Source organism: Lytechinus variegatus, chromosome 15, assembly GCF_018143015.1.
Source record: "Lytechinus variegatus isolate NC3 chromosome 15, Lvar_3.0, whole genome shotgun sequence".
Taxonomy (NCBI): Eukaryota; Metazoa; Echinodermata; class Echinoidea; order Temnopleuroida; family Toxopneustidae; genus Lytechinus; species Lytechinus variegatus.
The window spans coordinates 10,517,663-10,533,878 of NC_054754.1; the positions used below are offsets into that span (position 1 = coordinate 10,517,663).

Consider the following 16,216-nt stretch of genomic DNA (forward strand, 5'->3'; position numbering starts at 1 on the left):
TAAAATACAAAAGAAATAGTGAGTGAGTGATGTCATCAAATCTCTCATTTGGATGTAACTGGCTCCTTCATATAATTACTTTGTTGAAAATAAGCGAAACTTTAAAATGCCATAACTTTTTTATTTTACGTCCGAATTTGATGAAATTTTCAGTGTTGTGCTTGTTGAATTTTTCTCTTTTTATTCAAACAAGTTTTTGTTGGGGTGGACATGTCCTTTAAAGCTATTACGAACCAGGAGCCACCTCAAGAGCCACATTGTGTTTCATAAAGCAGAGGTCAAAGATTCTTAAAGCTACTATGAACCAGAAGCCACCTCAAGAGCAATATTGTGTTTCATAAAGCAGAGGGTAAAGATTCTTAAAGCTACTATGAACCAAGAGCCACCTCAAGAGCGACATTGTGTTTCATAAAGCAGAGGGCAAAGATTCTTAAAGCTACTACCAACCAAGAGCCACCTCAAGAGCAATATTGTGTTTCATAAAGCAGAGGGCAAAGATTCTTAAAGCTACTACCAACCAGGAGCCACCTCAAGAGCGACATTGTGTTTCATAAAGCAGAGGGCAAAGATTCTTAAAGCTACTACCAACCAGGAGCCACCTCAAGAGTGTTATTGTGTTTCATAAAGCAGAGGGCAAAGATTCTTAAAGCTACTACCAACCAGGAGCCACCTCAAGAGCAATATTGTGTTTCATAAAGCAGAGGGTAAAGATTATTAAAGCTACTATGAACCAAGAGCCACCTAAGTCCTCAACTACTCATATCTGACTAGGTTCCTCACCCATAATGCATCATTCTCAGCAGTGCAGTCTTGTCATATAAACCCACTTGAATGGTAACACACTAATTGAAACTCATTACATTCATATCACAATTATGCTAACAAGTAGCTACAAAGTACTTTTCTTGTAGAGAAATTTTAGTTTCTCTCTACATATTCAATTCATTCATTTTCTCTTTCAATCTTTTTACATTGACAATGAAAGTTCCATATAATATTTACAAAATATAACATTTAAATCATTTTTATAATACAATAATACTATGAAATCAATTTATGCACACGGTCAATGACAGATCACACAGCTCACTCCCTCTGTCGTAATGAGAGCCCAATACTATTACCATTATTGTGCATCATTGATGCAAAATGGAGTAATTGATCCCTTACCTATTGCTCTGCACTGTGGGGTAGATCCTGTCCATTGTCCATTATCACACTCTCGTTCATCAAGCCCCTCAATCTCCCAGCCTTCGTTGCAGTCATACCGGACTCTGGCACCATGGACATAGCTCTGTACCTCCCCTGGTAGTAATGTAATAGAGCTGTATGAACTCCTAACGGGATCCTCGCATGGCACTGCATCAAATCAATGTAACATTTAATGTTAAGAGCAAGTATAATAATAAAACAATAACAATAGTAACAATCATTATTATAATTATATATCACTGACTTTACCAGAAACTTTCTACAATATCTAACGCAGCATATTATAGCAGTGCAGCTGTTACACTGTACATGCCTCTTCATACACATTTATGCTTGTATTTCCATAATTTCATTAAACAATGTACTTTCACGGATCCCTGCTGTAGCTATCACACGCTTTACTAATAAAAGGTCTGATGCATGGCTGATCGTCAATACAGAGTGCTGAGTATGTCTAACAGCTAGACTGGTCTTTACTTCATAAGTAAGCATTATTTTGAATAAACCAGGGGTGTGAGTGGTCACAAATAAAAAGATCTGAAAAAGCTGAAAAGTATTAAAATAGTCTGAAACAGAAAGAGCTCCCATACTTTTTGTACAGAGGAAAGCCAAATAGAAACTGAAAATCAAAAGAAAAAATCTGAACTCTCACACCCCTGATAAACAGAACTTAGCTATTTCTTGACCGTTTCTTTGAGAACAAAGTATCAAATTAAAGAGTAAATGTTAAACTTTTTAGACATGTGATTTTGTTTTTTGAAATTCAGATACCCTCTGGTAAGTGACTTTTGGTATGCTTTATTCATTGTTTTTACTCCCTTTACTGCCTTTTTTTGCATAGCTTTTCAAATGGATTACAGAACCAAGGTATAATTGCAACCCTTCACTGATTTTTCTTTTACAAAAGACTACAATTTTCACCTTTGCTCATCAGTGATGACTTTGTTCATGCACACCAGGTAGTACCACTGAAAAAGAGAAAGTCCCTGGACAGCACATCCGTGCACTGTAAAAGGTGAAAGATCACCCTGAGGTCATTATGAGGTCACCCTTGGATCGTCCCAGAGATCACTGTGACAGGGATATCTAGCGACCAAAAGCAACTTTAAAAATCACAAATTTGTTTCCAACCAAATCAAACGCGCACATTCTGGCCTTGTGATCGACTCTTTCTTGTTACATTTATAAACAAAACCATTTTGCAATGGCCCCATTTATGCTTATTCTTTTAAGAGCTTACCTCTCTCACATGTTACAGGTAAGTGTCTATTCCAGTTACCCCAGCTGCATGTTGGCAGGCTTCTATCTGTACTACTAAGCTGATACCCATATTCACATGATATGTTGAGACGGACACCATGAGGAAAGCGAGACTGAGAAGGTATCATGTGATCTGGTAGGTTTCCTACAGTGCAGGAGGCTGATTGGAAGGAATCATGGATTTAAATGAAAATCAACTGAAAGAGTAAAATCAGAGCACTCTTAAGCTAAAATCAATGAAGCCTCATCGGCCCGTATTCTGAAGTCGGATTTAACTTAAACTCAGGTTTAAAGTTGGGGTTTAAGTATGGACAGCCAATTGTCACATAATCACTAACAGTAGAGATATCGTACTTAAGCTCATTCGGCTCTCAAATCATTCATAGTTGTGTAGGAAGTATAAATAGATGATTGTCTTCACCATCGATAAATCAGGAAAAAGCACAGTAAACATTGAAACATACAACTTAATATAAATTTTGATACTTTTGGCTTCCCATACTTAAACCACAACTTTAAACCGGAGTTTAAGTTAAACATGACATCAGAATACGGGCCTACAAGTTCTAAATCTGACAATGATTAATTTTTCCCCCAAAAAAAGTTACAGCGATATGTAAATTGAAATTGATTAATAAGATCAGGGGCCCCTTGCAGAAAGAGTTCGCAACTAAAAAAATCTTAAGCAACTTGATTTTCAGCCAATGAGGCAGCCGTATTCGGGACTTGCGTTTAAACGCAACTCTTTCTGCAACAGGCCCCGGAACATGTACATTAAAATCAACATCCTGTATGGAGATTGGAACATGTCAACCAAACATAAGAAGATAGGTTAGTGATAAAAATCCCAAGTTACAAAGTCCACCACCATCCCCCCTGTCACCTTCCCTCCCCCCACCCCTTAAGAGCTTCAGAAAGTACCCATTTCCACACATATTGATATGAATTCCTATGCATACCCACAAAAGGGTGGGGCAGTACTTTATCAATCGATCACTGCGGTGCACCAGGGGGGCGTTTCATGAAAGTTTATCCGACAGTTACCATAGGGACAGTGCCTCTCAGCCAATCAAAATCAAGGAAAGATGTCAGGTCTGACAACTTGTCGGATGAAAATATTGATGAAACACTCCCCTGATGCAGCTAACTTAGTTTGATGCTGCCATGTCCCAAGAATTTTCTCGCTCTTTGAATGGAACTGAGGCGGTATAACACACCTGTAGACCAATATTTGCTGCACAGAAATGTGCTAGCACAGGCCCTGTTACAACGGAATCTGACGCAGTGATGCTTAATGTCACAACATGTTATTTACATCTTGGATCAACGTTTGACATCACAATCCAAAAGATATGTCCGACAACTGTTAGTGCTCTGTTAGTGTAACAATGTTTTTGTGTGGCCGGTACAGCAGTTCAAAATGGCAATTTTTTCTTTCTGGTTCATGCCAAGAAACAGACTGAGCCCAGCAAGTTGATGGAAATGCGCATTTTACATGATTATGTGGTATACACTTAGCCGTATATCACACTTGATAAATTGTATTCGCCTGATCACAAAGCGCACAATGTGCATTAGTGTAATTCTTAATTTTTGTCCAATATATTGATCATGTAAATCCCAATACAACGTACAAACAGTAAAAGTGACATAATATGACTGGATTGGTTTAATACATTACCTGGAATACATCTAGGATTGCGTGGGATCGCTGAACCTTTGTCACACCAATACCTATCATGTTCTTTCTCATACCCATCATGACAAGAGAAAGTAATGTTTTCACCGTGGATGTAATTGATTTTCCGGTCAGGAAATCCGCCATAATTTAGCCGATCAACAGTGCAGGATTCTGTTGAGAGGAAGTCATACATGTAAATACACTCCATAGTAATGATTTTCATAATATAATCAGACAGTATATTTCTTCAAAATGTATGACTAGCCAATAGAGCAGGTGATTCTTTCACCAAAAACTTGTTTTCATATTCGTATTCCACAAAGAGTTTTTGAGCCGAACAAAAAGTCATGATTAATTGGTAACACCCACATGAAATCCAATCCTTGAGGTTATTGATCAATACACAATGATTTGCAATCTAATGATCTGGGGTCCATTGCAATCAAATGCAACTCTGAAAATTATTCGCCACTTGATTTTCAACTAATCAGAAGTGTACATTTGTGCTTGATACTTTGACTAAAATTCATTCAAATGCCACTCTATTTAGTCACACTTTAACTTTTGTGAAACACCTCCACGACCACGGCCTTGTAGATAAAGCATAGCGATGATCGTGGGGCCGATTTTTATGACTGATCATACACAGTGATCAATGCAATAAATCGTAGAAATCAGTCCCTTAATCAATCGCTAAGCTTATGTTACAGAGTCCAGGTTTTAGGATACTCCGGTTTGTATTAGTCTCTCCATTGAGACAGGGTCATGTATCTTCAACCCTGGACCCCATAACATAAAGCTTTGTAATTGATCATAAAGCTGATATCTATGATAGGCCATACACAATAATCACTGTAATCAATCGTGGAAATCAGTCCCTTAATCAATCGCTAAGCTTTATGTTACAGGCCCCTGATGTATCAGTTTCTCCATTAAGACAGGGTCATGTATCTTCAACCCTGGACCCCGTAACATAAAGCTTTGTAATTGATCATAAAGCTGATATCTATGATAGGCCATACACAATAATCACTGTAATCAATCGTGGAAATCAGTCCCATGATCAATCGCTAAGCTTTATGTTACAGGCCCCTGATGTATCAGTTTCTCCATTAAGACAGGGTCATGTATCTTCAACCCTGGACCCCATAACATAAAGCTTTGTAATTGATCATAAGGCTGATATCTATGATAGGCCATACACAATAATCACTGTAATCAATCGTGGAAATCAGTCCCATGATCAATCGCTAAGCTTTATGTTACAGGCCCCTGATGTATCAGTTTCTCCATTAAGACAGGGTCATGTATCTTCAACCCTGGACCCCGTAACATAAAGCTTTGTAATTGATTATAAGGCTGATATCTATTATAGACCATACACAATAATCACTGCAATCAATCGTGGAAATCAGTCCCTTAATCAATCCATAAGCTTTATGTTACAGGGTCCAGGTTTTTAGGATACTCACGTTGCTCACAAACAGGTTCACTTTTATCCCAAGATGAACTGTCAAGACAGCGAAGATCAACATTCATGGAGTCGTCTGAACCTCTGACTGAACCTCTGAGGGTGTGACCAGCATGACATGAAATTCGGACGGAGGTACCAGCCAAAACAACCTGCTGCTTTGCAATCCCGATGTTAGATATATCAGCATTCTCCACATCGGGAACAATGCACCCCACCCGTGATCCGTTCCTGGGACCATGAACTGAAAAAAAGAATTTGAATATTTTGAAGGTCCTGTTACGCAAAAAACTTTACCGTTAATCAGATATTGACATTTGTAAGTCCAACTGCATTTATCAAGGGGCTTCCGGACCTGTGGCTATTTATATCAGTATGGAAAGATATGAAAAGAATGAAGTGGGATGTTGTTTAATGGAAATCTTTTGGATACTAGAGGGTCTATTGTTGTAGAGCTATGCTATGTCATTTTGTTCATACCAGATGAAAATAGAATAGAATGCAGCAAAATGGAAAATGCTACTAAAAATTTTCAGTCCCTCCTTTGTTCATTCATAGACAAGTTTCTAGGCCATATGCAGAAGTTTTTCCTCAGGAAAAGAATATGAATAATGTTCAACAGTTTGAAATTAAAAAATGAATTTTCAATTAAAAGGTGTTTTTTTTTTAAGACTGGGGGCAGTTGAATGACTGTGACATGTACAATTATTAACCCCTTCGTAAAAAAAATATCAAGATTAATGTTCTTCAAATCTGCATAAGTTGAGGTGAAAGTTGATGTCTTGAATGATTCTTAATAATGATTCATTTTCACACAATTAATGACCTCTGTATCCTTGGATCAGTGACCCTAAGACTCAAAACCTTATTGTGACTCAAAGCTGAATATATGAACTGAGATTAGAATTGATCCGCTGAAGCCTTTTTAGTTCATAGCCTTCCCGCACAAAGGCCCATGTGTCATCTCCCGCACAAAAACCACTCGCACAGACTGCACGTCGCCTTCCCCTAAAAAAGCCATTTGTGTGCAGCGAAAAGTGCGCTTAACAGCCTATGTGCAGGAAGGGGACGAGCAGTCCACGCAAAATGCCATTAGGCAGGAAGGCGACGCTAACGGCCGTTCTGCGGGAAGGTGACAAGTTATCATAAGAACATAATGATACACATGGATGGACGACCTACACCACAATTTTCTGTTTGTTGCACAAAGAGAGAAGACTTTGTATGTAATAAATGCAGTGCAGGCCTTACTAACAAACGTGAGAACGCATGCCACCGTATTGATGGGACTAATTGTGTAACTGTTTTAATTGAGACAACGTGCTCAATTTGACTGAAAGTCAACTGTATACGGTAGAGGTAAATAAACAAAATTGCAAGCTAAATGGTTTCTTTGGTAACTCACAGCCTTGAATTGACTCATGATTTTGCTCTTCAAAGCTCTTTTCAACACTTTTAGCGCTTCTGTGTAAAGGTCACCCACATCCATAAGGAATGACCTAATCACTCCATACAATGACTTCTGTCTGTGCAAGAGTGATGGTTCCTTAATACTAGCCCAACAGACAGCCATTTTGGTTTGGGAAAAATCAGAGACAACCAGGATACATGACGCCTCCTGTAACCATTTTGCATTGCAGTGCACCATGGTTCAGTCTTTCACATTCGACAAATTGCACACAAGTCATACTAGAGCCAAGATAAGGCTGCAGTCTACGCTTAGAGTATAGGCTATATAGTCTACATGTACCTACCTGATATAGAACTTCCTTCTTCATATACCTCAACTTCACATAGGCTGAGCTCCCGTTCCTCGCCTGGCCCAGTTGGAATATGCACACTGACAACACTCCCATAGATACCAGCAGAGCCATTTCTCACGCATCTTATTGCAATACCATGGTTTCCTTCGTTACTGTCCGCAACTTGTTGATGTGTTATTGGGTCTCCACACAGCTGGTTTCTTGAGTAATCTTCATGTACCCCTATTCTCACCTCCGCACCCACTAAATCATATCCTGCAATGCAAAATGTTCCGGACAGACTTATTAATGATAATAATAATAATTGGCATTTACATAGCGCTTTATCAATTTACAACTATTCAAAGCACTCCACAATTACTATTACCCAGTCACTGGATTCATAGCATTTCAAGCAACCTGTTAGGCGCACACTTGCTAAACCAACCACAATTAGCACCTGGGTGAGAGTGGCCATGTGTGGATTGACGCCTTGCCAAAGGGCGCTAGGCCATGGTGGGAGTCGAACACACAACCCTCTGATTACAAGGCGAGAGTCAGAACTGCTACACCACGGCGCTTCCACTACTGTCTGTGAAATATGAAGTCAAGAGACAAGCTATTTGTTTATATCAACAGAGACCATGCATACTTCAGGGTGAGGTGCAAGCCGGAGGGGGTGTCATCTACATTTGTCGTTGACAACTCTCCATGATTTCGATTGGCGGAAAAGCACAGGTGTTTGATGAATGTTATATTAACGATTGGATAGTGATAACTAACAAGAAGTCAGTGCTAGGAACTTTCTAGGTTTGTGTTTTTTTGACATTTTAAGGAATATGTGTGTATTAAAGGGTGTGTTCATGTGTGCATTATGTTAGCCCTTTGTGTTGAAAATATGGTGTGTGTGCATAAGTTTGTATTTGTGTTTTCTTTAAAAAAATTGACATAAGACCACGCCAAATTCTTACAAGAAATTCTGTAATGAAAGTTGCATGTGGTTTGAGCTGGCTGCCAAGCCTCATGTACTAGAAATGAAAGAGAAAAATATTTTGTCTATACATGTAAGTGTATAGTCTGATTTAGTGTGCAAAAGTGCATGAAACATTTTTTTTCTTGTAAGAATATATGTATACATAAACACACATGATTTTAACTTTTCAGAATTCTCACCCACTTCTGCATAATCCAATAAAAATGTCATTAGTTAACTGATGTAGGTACACATCTTTCATTTGATTAAATGTCAATATGATTTTGCTGCACAAATTAAAAAAAAGCAGATTCATTCCTTTTGTACATGTATTTCTTGTAAAGTTAAGCCCCACAATCAATTGCTAATTTTTTTTGTTGCGGGGCCCGGCCTGCACTCACATGTATCCCAATAGCTAATTTTTAAAAAATAAAGTAACAATGCACCAGACGCTAGAAAAGGTGGTAACAATGTATGTAACAGTGGGTTATATTTTTGTAACGGTACGTTATAAATAGTGGAAGGAAAGTGAATTCTAGTCATAAGATAGAATAGCTACGAAAGATAGGGAGACGTATGTCTCGGAGCTGGTATTTTATTGCGCTTGTGTTGAAATATATACACATGTGTGTCGAAGATTCATCTTGAAGTCTTGAACCTGTAATAAAATCAACTCCTTCTCTAAACCTTTTTGTCATAGGTATTTCTTTGCATCGGGGAGAGAATATACTTCAGCTTAGTTTCGTGACACTCACTGTGATCTTCTCTATCGAGGCGGTTGTATATTTTCACCAAGGTCAGGTTGTAGACGACATCCATTACAGTTTTCCACCACGGGTTTTTGGTCACCCCTACAGAAAACAAAGAGAAGAATAAAATGTATGTTCATAAAGATATATGAGTCACATTTTACAAAGGATCCATGGTCTGAAAGCATGGCTTATACACACTTCCTGCCTCAAAATACATGTAACATGCATATTGGGAAAGATGTCTCTTTGGTTAGCCTGTGAACAGGACATACTAAATGGATGACCAAAGATATACATGCCTCCTGCAACCACCTACGGTAGGCGTAGGCACAAGATTGATAATGTAGTACTAAAATCTAAATACTTACTGGTCCTTGAGCAATATTCTTCCCCACTATTCTTATGGCCATCCCTTGCCAGCCATGCACTTTCTATAAAACCACCACGCCTGCTTGGAGTTTGAGAGGAAACCGATTCTTTTATCTTGTTCCTTGCTGCAATTGAGGACAAGAACAGAATTTTGATGAGGAGAAAAAATGCGACAGAACTTCTTCGTTGACTTGAGAGATTCGGGGAGCATTCCATGGAGTTAGTGATAGATAACATGACAAAAATCTCTTGTTTCAAACATATGCACAAGCACCATCACACAGGATCATATGTATATCAGTGGGGAATCATGACCCCCCCCCCCCCACTTTCAGACACCCTGTCTGATCAGTGCCATGCATCTTCACACCAAGGCCTCGTCCTACAAAAAAATTGTGATTGATCTGATCATCCAAAACCATATGACATATTATGGTACAATAATAATAATAATATAGGTATATTTACCCAGGGAAGCCACTGCAGTTCTATTCTGAAAACTATTCTCCCAGGGGGCCCTGTTATTATTATTACCCTGGGTTTAGCTGGTCTGCCTAGGCGCTCAAAGCATTCAATGAATTTCTTCCTACAGGGTACCCATTCACCTCACCTGGGTTGAGTGCAGCACAGTGTGGATAAATTACTTGCTGAAGAAAATTACACCATAACTGGGTACTATAATGATAACAATGTCCATTCATACATTCATACTCTACCGTGCAGGATACTGCAATAGTATCGTATTATTACCTTGGCCATAGGTGAGCCGCCATATAGGCGCTAATGCGTTCACCGATTCACCTCATCCAGGTCGAGTGCAATACAATGTGGATCGATATCTTGCTGAATGAAAATGGCTGGGTTTTGAACCCATAACCCTCTGTTTCAATTCCAAATGCTAATATACTGGGCTACATGTACATACCTCTCATTCAAGCTAAGCTTATATTTCTACTCTTAAGAAAGTCAACTTCCCATTTCTTTAAGGATTTTAGAGCTCATTTTCATTCAATTTTCTTTACTGCTCTGCTGTCAACTGACACAAGGAAGCAACTCAGTGCAATGAGTTTCTTCAATAAGTGAGGAATGTGTCATTGTTTCATGTGGAAATATATAGTTACCTGCGTTTGAAATGTCTATATGTCAAAAATAGGGGGGTAATGCGACTCCAATTCCTTTAGCATCATTTAGAGCATGCAGAAAATATCCCGACTAAAAAGGGAAAAAAAATCTACCGGTATTTCGAAAAAATATCAGAGTTGCTTCCTTTTGTTGGTGAACTGCAGTGCTAAATGGAATGTTACAAGATTCTTACAATGTAGACAGGTAGGAATGACTGGCCACCATCTGGATGCATTGCAGGTCACAGTTCCGTTGCCGTAAGCAGGAACGTAGTCTGTGTTACAACGGACCGTTAGCACAGTCCCATGCAAGTATTTCCCATTTTCCCGGACTGTGCTGTAGCTTATAGTTTCATTGTTCATCACATTTTCCAGAGGTTCACATGGCTCTTGGGGAAACAATAAGAAAGAAAGGTAAAGCATAAATTTAGGAAAGGTACAAGAGTAGCACATATGAATAAGATGACACAAGTATATCCATACGAATTGTATCATATGACTTGTGGACGGAGCTACATGTACATACAAATCATGGACTTACTTGGCTCATACCTGAAACTTTGACTTGGACGCTCTCTCTGAACCAAAAGAGCCCATGTTCACAAAGACAATTATTAAATAGAAGCTTCTTGACTTCCTGCACAGGATTTACCATGCCACATAAGAGATCATAGACTTACTATGCCCATATCTGAAATCTTGAATGACTTCACTGGCCTTATAGCATATCATCATCACACAGACTTTTGAAATATATTAGAGGAAGATCCTTGTTTAACGACACAGGATTTACAAAACCACATGAAATCATGGAGTTACTTGGCTCACAACTGATATTTTCACTTCTTATTATGAAAAATGATTAATGATTTACTACATGTACATAGGACTTAAGGCCACTGCACTCCTTACGACTGTTTACGATCCAGTTTTGGAACAAATTGCATTTTGCTCATTTTCAGAAAATGTGAATTGAACATATCATTGTATTTGAGGTTTAAATTAATTGAAAGAATACTTATATAACCATTTTGAAAGATTGCAAGCCTTTATTTCGGAGTAAAGACCAAATTAGTTTCAAATCGTAACCAATCGTACAACTGCTATGTCATTACGACTAGATAATAAATTCGCTTTTATTCTAAGTAGGATGATTGCATAGTCACATATTTGAACATACATGTAAGTATTCGTACGATGATTTAGAACATTACACAGTAAGATATTCCAAGTCTCAATGTTAGCATCAAATTTAACATTTTAATTCTGAAATCGGGTCGCAGACCAATCATAAGGTGTGCAGTCACCTTTACTCAACTACATATTAAATCACAGACTTGTTTGGCAACAAATTTATTTTATTTCCATAAAAAATCCCTCTACAAGTGTGTGCTGACAGCACTGAAATAGTGTCAGTGCACGCCTACAGCAGATTACAAATTATACCAATAAGAAGCAGCTACGGCAAGTTGGGTCTCTGTTTCCCATATTCTGCCAAAATTTCATATCCAGATAAGTGCTGGTCCCACCGTGTCTGGATAAAACAGGTTGGACTGTAGTGTAAAGGAGTTTTAAAAACTACATAACAATGTCACTGACTTACTTGGCTCACATCTGAAATCTTGACTTCCGTTATTGTCCCATTGACCATCGTCACATCGACTCTGAGTGAAGCCCCTTGGTCTGTAACCATTCCTGCAATCAAGGCGCCGGGTGTCTCCATGATGAGGATTTGATCGTTTCAATTCTTGGCTAGGGGATGTGTAAACAAATTTTCCATGGGATACACGATCCTCTTGGCATGGAACTGATAATTAATGATAAAAAAGCTGTAATGTCCTCATGTCCTCTGTCTAAATGCAATTTGTGCATCACATTTTCAAAATGAAAAGTCAATGGTGTATAACATTCCATGCTAAAAGAATGAAGTTGCCCTTGTATGAACACACTTTTACTATAAATGCAGTTCAGGATTTTGTGCATGAGAGTGGCATTTCAGCACAAGAATAAAAATTCACAAAATATACATTATTCTATTTTAGACTTGGGCACTGCATAGATACTGTGACACAGTGAATGTATACGAAATGTCACTAATAAATCAAGTATGGAGGAAGTGTCCAGATGTCGGCTGTTACAGAGATGCAGGTGAAATTGTGATTTTATAAAATTCTGGTGAAAATATTTCCATTGAAACTTGGGTTGCAGGCTGGATGGCACTGCATTCATTGCTTCAACAATAATGATAGTGGCTACTTAATAGCGCACAGGTCAACGTTTTGGTGCTTATGACACTTCAAGAAAGTAATTATGCACATGAATAATAATTGAAAAATAAAAATATACAATAAATAAGATATAATGGAAATGTAAATGTAAATTCTTTTGAAAACTATAGAATTTTTAATTGAGAGAGGAACATATAGGTTTTTAATTGGGACATTTATCATCATCATCATTATCATCATCTTTATTGTTAATTATAATCACTAGGTTTAAAAGTTTATGTCTCTAAAAAAGTTTGAGGATATAATGAGGTATTGAAAAGTTCTAAATGCACACTTTGATAACACAACAAACACAGAGAAGGAACTATATCTCACCCGGTGAACATGTGGGCACACTTGAACCATACCCATAACTCCCATGCCAGCATCTTATCTCTTGATTTCCATTCAGACCATAGCCCCGATCACATTCAAATTGTACTCTTGTGTCATGTGGAATCTGATGGGAAGAGCGGTCCTCATCGGAGATGGGTGGATCATATGCTATATTCAAAGCCATATCATTAGACCCCCTCATGCCACATGGTCCTATGGAAAGTGATTAAAAATAATTATTATGTAAAATATATATTCTTGTACTATCACATTATGACATAATGTCCCAATGCACTCAGGCTTGAGCCCCACAGCCTTGCATAATGTGAAACATTTCAAGGAATAAATTCCTGCCAGGTATCCATTTACCTCACCTGGGTTGAGTGCAGCACAATGTGGATCAAGTTCTTGCGCCATCGCTGCAATTCAAACTCATGACCCTATGTTTCAACTTCAGAAGACTAATCCACCGGGCCACAATGCTCCATGATTCCAAAAGAAACCAAAGCCTTGATATAACTTGAATTTGTCGGCATTAAGTGGACGACTTTTCAGAGCCCTATTTCAGAAAACTTAGTCCAATTAAAACTCAACTCTCAGTCAATCACATGGTGCAATGACAGTAGCTTATCACAGCATGTAATACCTTGAAAAAGATAAAAATGTATTAGAATGAGAGATACATGCCAGTGAACACTATTTCTATTCTGATTAAGAATAGAAAGTTATGATTTGAAAGTTGAGATGAATTATTAATGTTAGATTGAGAACAATACGTTGAGAGACATTTTGTGAGATAATTAGCTAGGGAGCTTATGAAGAATAGTGATGAACAGTAAACTTGGAATAGGATTTAGCTTTCATTCTTCACCATATAGAAACTGAGATGATTATGTCTTAAATTGTCTCCAACATTTACTCTCACAAACATAAATATCTCAATCAATGTTGATTCATTAGATACATATAAAAAGAGGGGAATTGAAAGAGAGAAGGGGAGGGAGAAAGGGTGGAGAGGGGAAGATGGGAAGGGGGAGAGAACGGGAGGGGGAAAGGGGAGAAGGTAGAGAGGGGGAGAAGAGGAGGGGAGAAGGGGGAGAGGTGGAAAAGGTGGAGAGGGGGAGACGACGGAGGGGAAATGGGAGAAAGGGAGAGGGGGAAAGGTGGAGATAAGGGGGAGAAGAGGGAGGGGAGAAGGGGGAGGGGAAAGAGTGGGGGAGAAAGGGAGAGGGAGAGGGGGGAAAGGTGGAGAGGGGGAGATAAGGGGGAGAAGAGGGAGGGGAGAAGAGGGAGGGGAAAGGACGAGAGGGGGAGAAGAGGGAGGGGAGAGGGGAGAAAGGGAGAGGGGGAAAAGGTGGAGATAAGGGGGAGAAGAGGGAGGGGAGAAGGGGGGGAAGGGGGAAAGGTGGAGGGAGAGGGGGAGAAGAGGGAGGGGAGAGGGGAGAAAGGGAGAGGGGGAAAAGGTGGAGAGGGGGAGATAAGGGGGAGAATAGGGAGGGGAGAGGTGGGGGAGAGGGGGGAGCTTGGGGAGAGATGGGAGAAGGGGGAGAGGATTAAAATACATACTTCCTTTACAAAGACGTACTGCATCACTATCAGACCATTCTCCATCGTTACACCTTACATTGTTTGGTCTTTTTGTGAATCTCCAGTTGCGGCAGCTTAACTCAAGTCTGGTGTTGTGGGTTACAATACTTCCTGGTTCTGAGTTCGTCCACCATCCATCTCGTGGGTGATGAGGAACTGTGCATGATTCTGGGGGGGGGGGAATTAATCACAGCTTTTAAGTCAAGTTCAAATTCTGGAATAAATATCTAATTTCGATAGGAAATGGTTGGATGCAATCCAAAGGTGCTTTTCATAAGCCAGGATGCTTATTTAGATAGAACAACAAAGTTTGATTAAAGGAGAAATATAGTGATTTAAACATATGGCATTATCTTATATCATTGGAAAGGTAATGATGTGGGGATTATCATTAGGTCATTTGAAAATAACGAAAATAATACATAAGAGGCCTGTTGCATAAATCTTTTTACCTGAGAAAACTCTGGTAAAAACTGAAAACTGAGGTTAGTCTGATTTCTGCCATTGACTTTAACACAGGGCAAAAACTCAGGTAAAAACAACCTGAGTTTTCTCAGGTAAAAAGTTTTATGCAACGGATCCCAGGTGTGTATATAAATCACAGGGGCACTGGCATTCGCAGTAGGTTTTGCATGCAAGTGGAGCTTGATGTGTGAGAGCCAATCACGCCTCTCGTATAGACATACATATCACCAAATTCGAGTCAATTCAGAGACCGATGCGAGGCATATTTCGGAGAGGCATTTCAGTGCTTTTTAATTGGCAATTTCCACCTTATGTATTATTTTTGATATTTTCAATTTCAAATAACCTAATGATAATCCCCACATCATTTACCTTTTCATTGATATATAATAAGGCCATGTGTTTATAATCAATATATTTCTCCTTAAAAAATACTTCAAGCTTGCTTGAAATTGAATACTTTTCATTACCACATGTTTTCCTGATGTAGCTAACACATGTGGGACCAAACATAAACAGACTGGAATTTTGAGTAATGTTTTTGCACATTACTCTAATTCTACATTTTCAAGAAAAAAAAAGTTTGGCGGATTTATTCAAAGTTTTTCAAATTCTGTGTTTAGTTCAAATCTGTGAACATTTTAGTTTTGGCTGTTACCAGGACCAGAGAATATCTTAGGATTAAAAAAATACTGAATACTCATCCAAGACTACTTTGTGAGTATGAGCAACCAAATACATATAGCATTGCTACACCTTCATAAACCAGGTAGGTGTTTTATTAAGCTGTTCTTAAGTTAAGAGAAATTTAAAAATGACTGGTGAAACTTTCTTATGTGCTAAATAACCACCAATGGACATTTAATGGTGAATATCATTTACCACAAGAAAGGATCACCAGTCGTTCTTAAAGTCAGTAACAGCTTTGTGAAACAGTCCCCTGGTAAAAAAGTTTGAAACTTTACATGAGTGAAAGAAAA

General features: G+C 38.7%; 1 protein-coding gene across 2 annotated transcripts in view; it reads right to left on the reverse strand.

Moving 5' to 3' along the window:
• LOC121428488 (sushi, von Willebrand factor type A, EGF and pentraxin domain-containing protein 1-like) overlaps window positions 1–16,216 on the reverse strand; it is a 60,172-nt gene that overhangs the window by 19,228 nt on the left and 24,728 nt on the right. For both annotated transcript variants that reach the window (XM_041625116.1, XM_041625118.1), the window contains 11 exons: window positions 14,751–14,939; window positions 13,185–13,397; window positions 12,185–12,388; window positions 10,776–10,970; window positions 9,460–9,585; window positions 9,095–9,190; window positions 7,379–7,642; window positions 5,626–5,868; window positions 4,154–4,324; window positions 2,453–2,632; window positions 1,171–1,359 (listed from right to left, as the gene is read on the reverse strand). In XM_041625116.1, coding sequence (XP_041481050.1) covers window positions 1,171–1,359; window positions 2,453–2,632; window positions 4,154–4,324; window positions 5,626–5,868; window positions 7,379–7,642; window positions 9,095–9,190; window positions 9,460–9,585; window positions 10,776–10,970; window positions 12,185–12,388; window positions 13,185–13,397; window positions 14,751–14,939 — 2,070 coding nt within the window. The remainder of the gene's footprint in view (window positions 1–1,170; window positions 1,360–2,452; window positions 2,633–4,153; window positions 4,325–5,625; window positions 5,869–7,378; window positions 7,643–9,094; window positions 9,191–9,459; window positions 9,586–10,775; window positions 10,971–12,184; window positions 12,389–13,184; window positions 13,398–14,750; window positions 14,940–16,216) is intronic.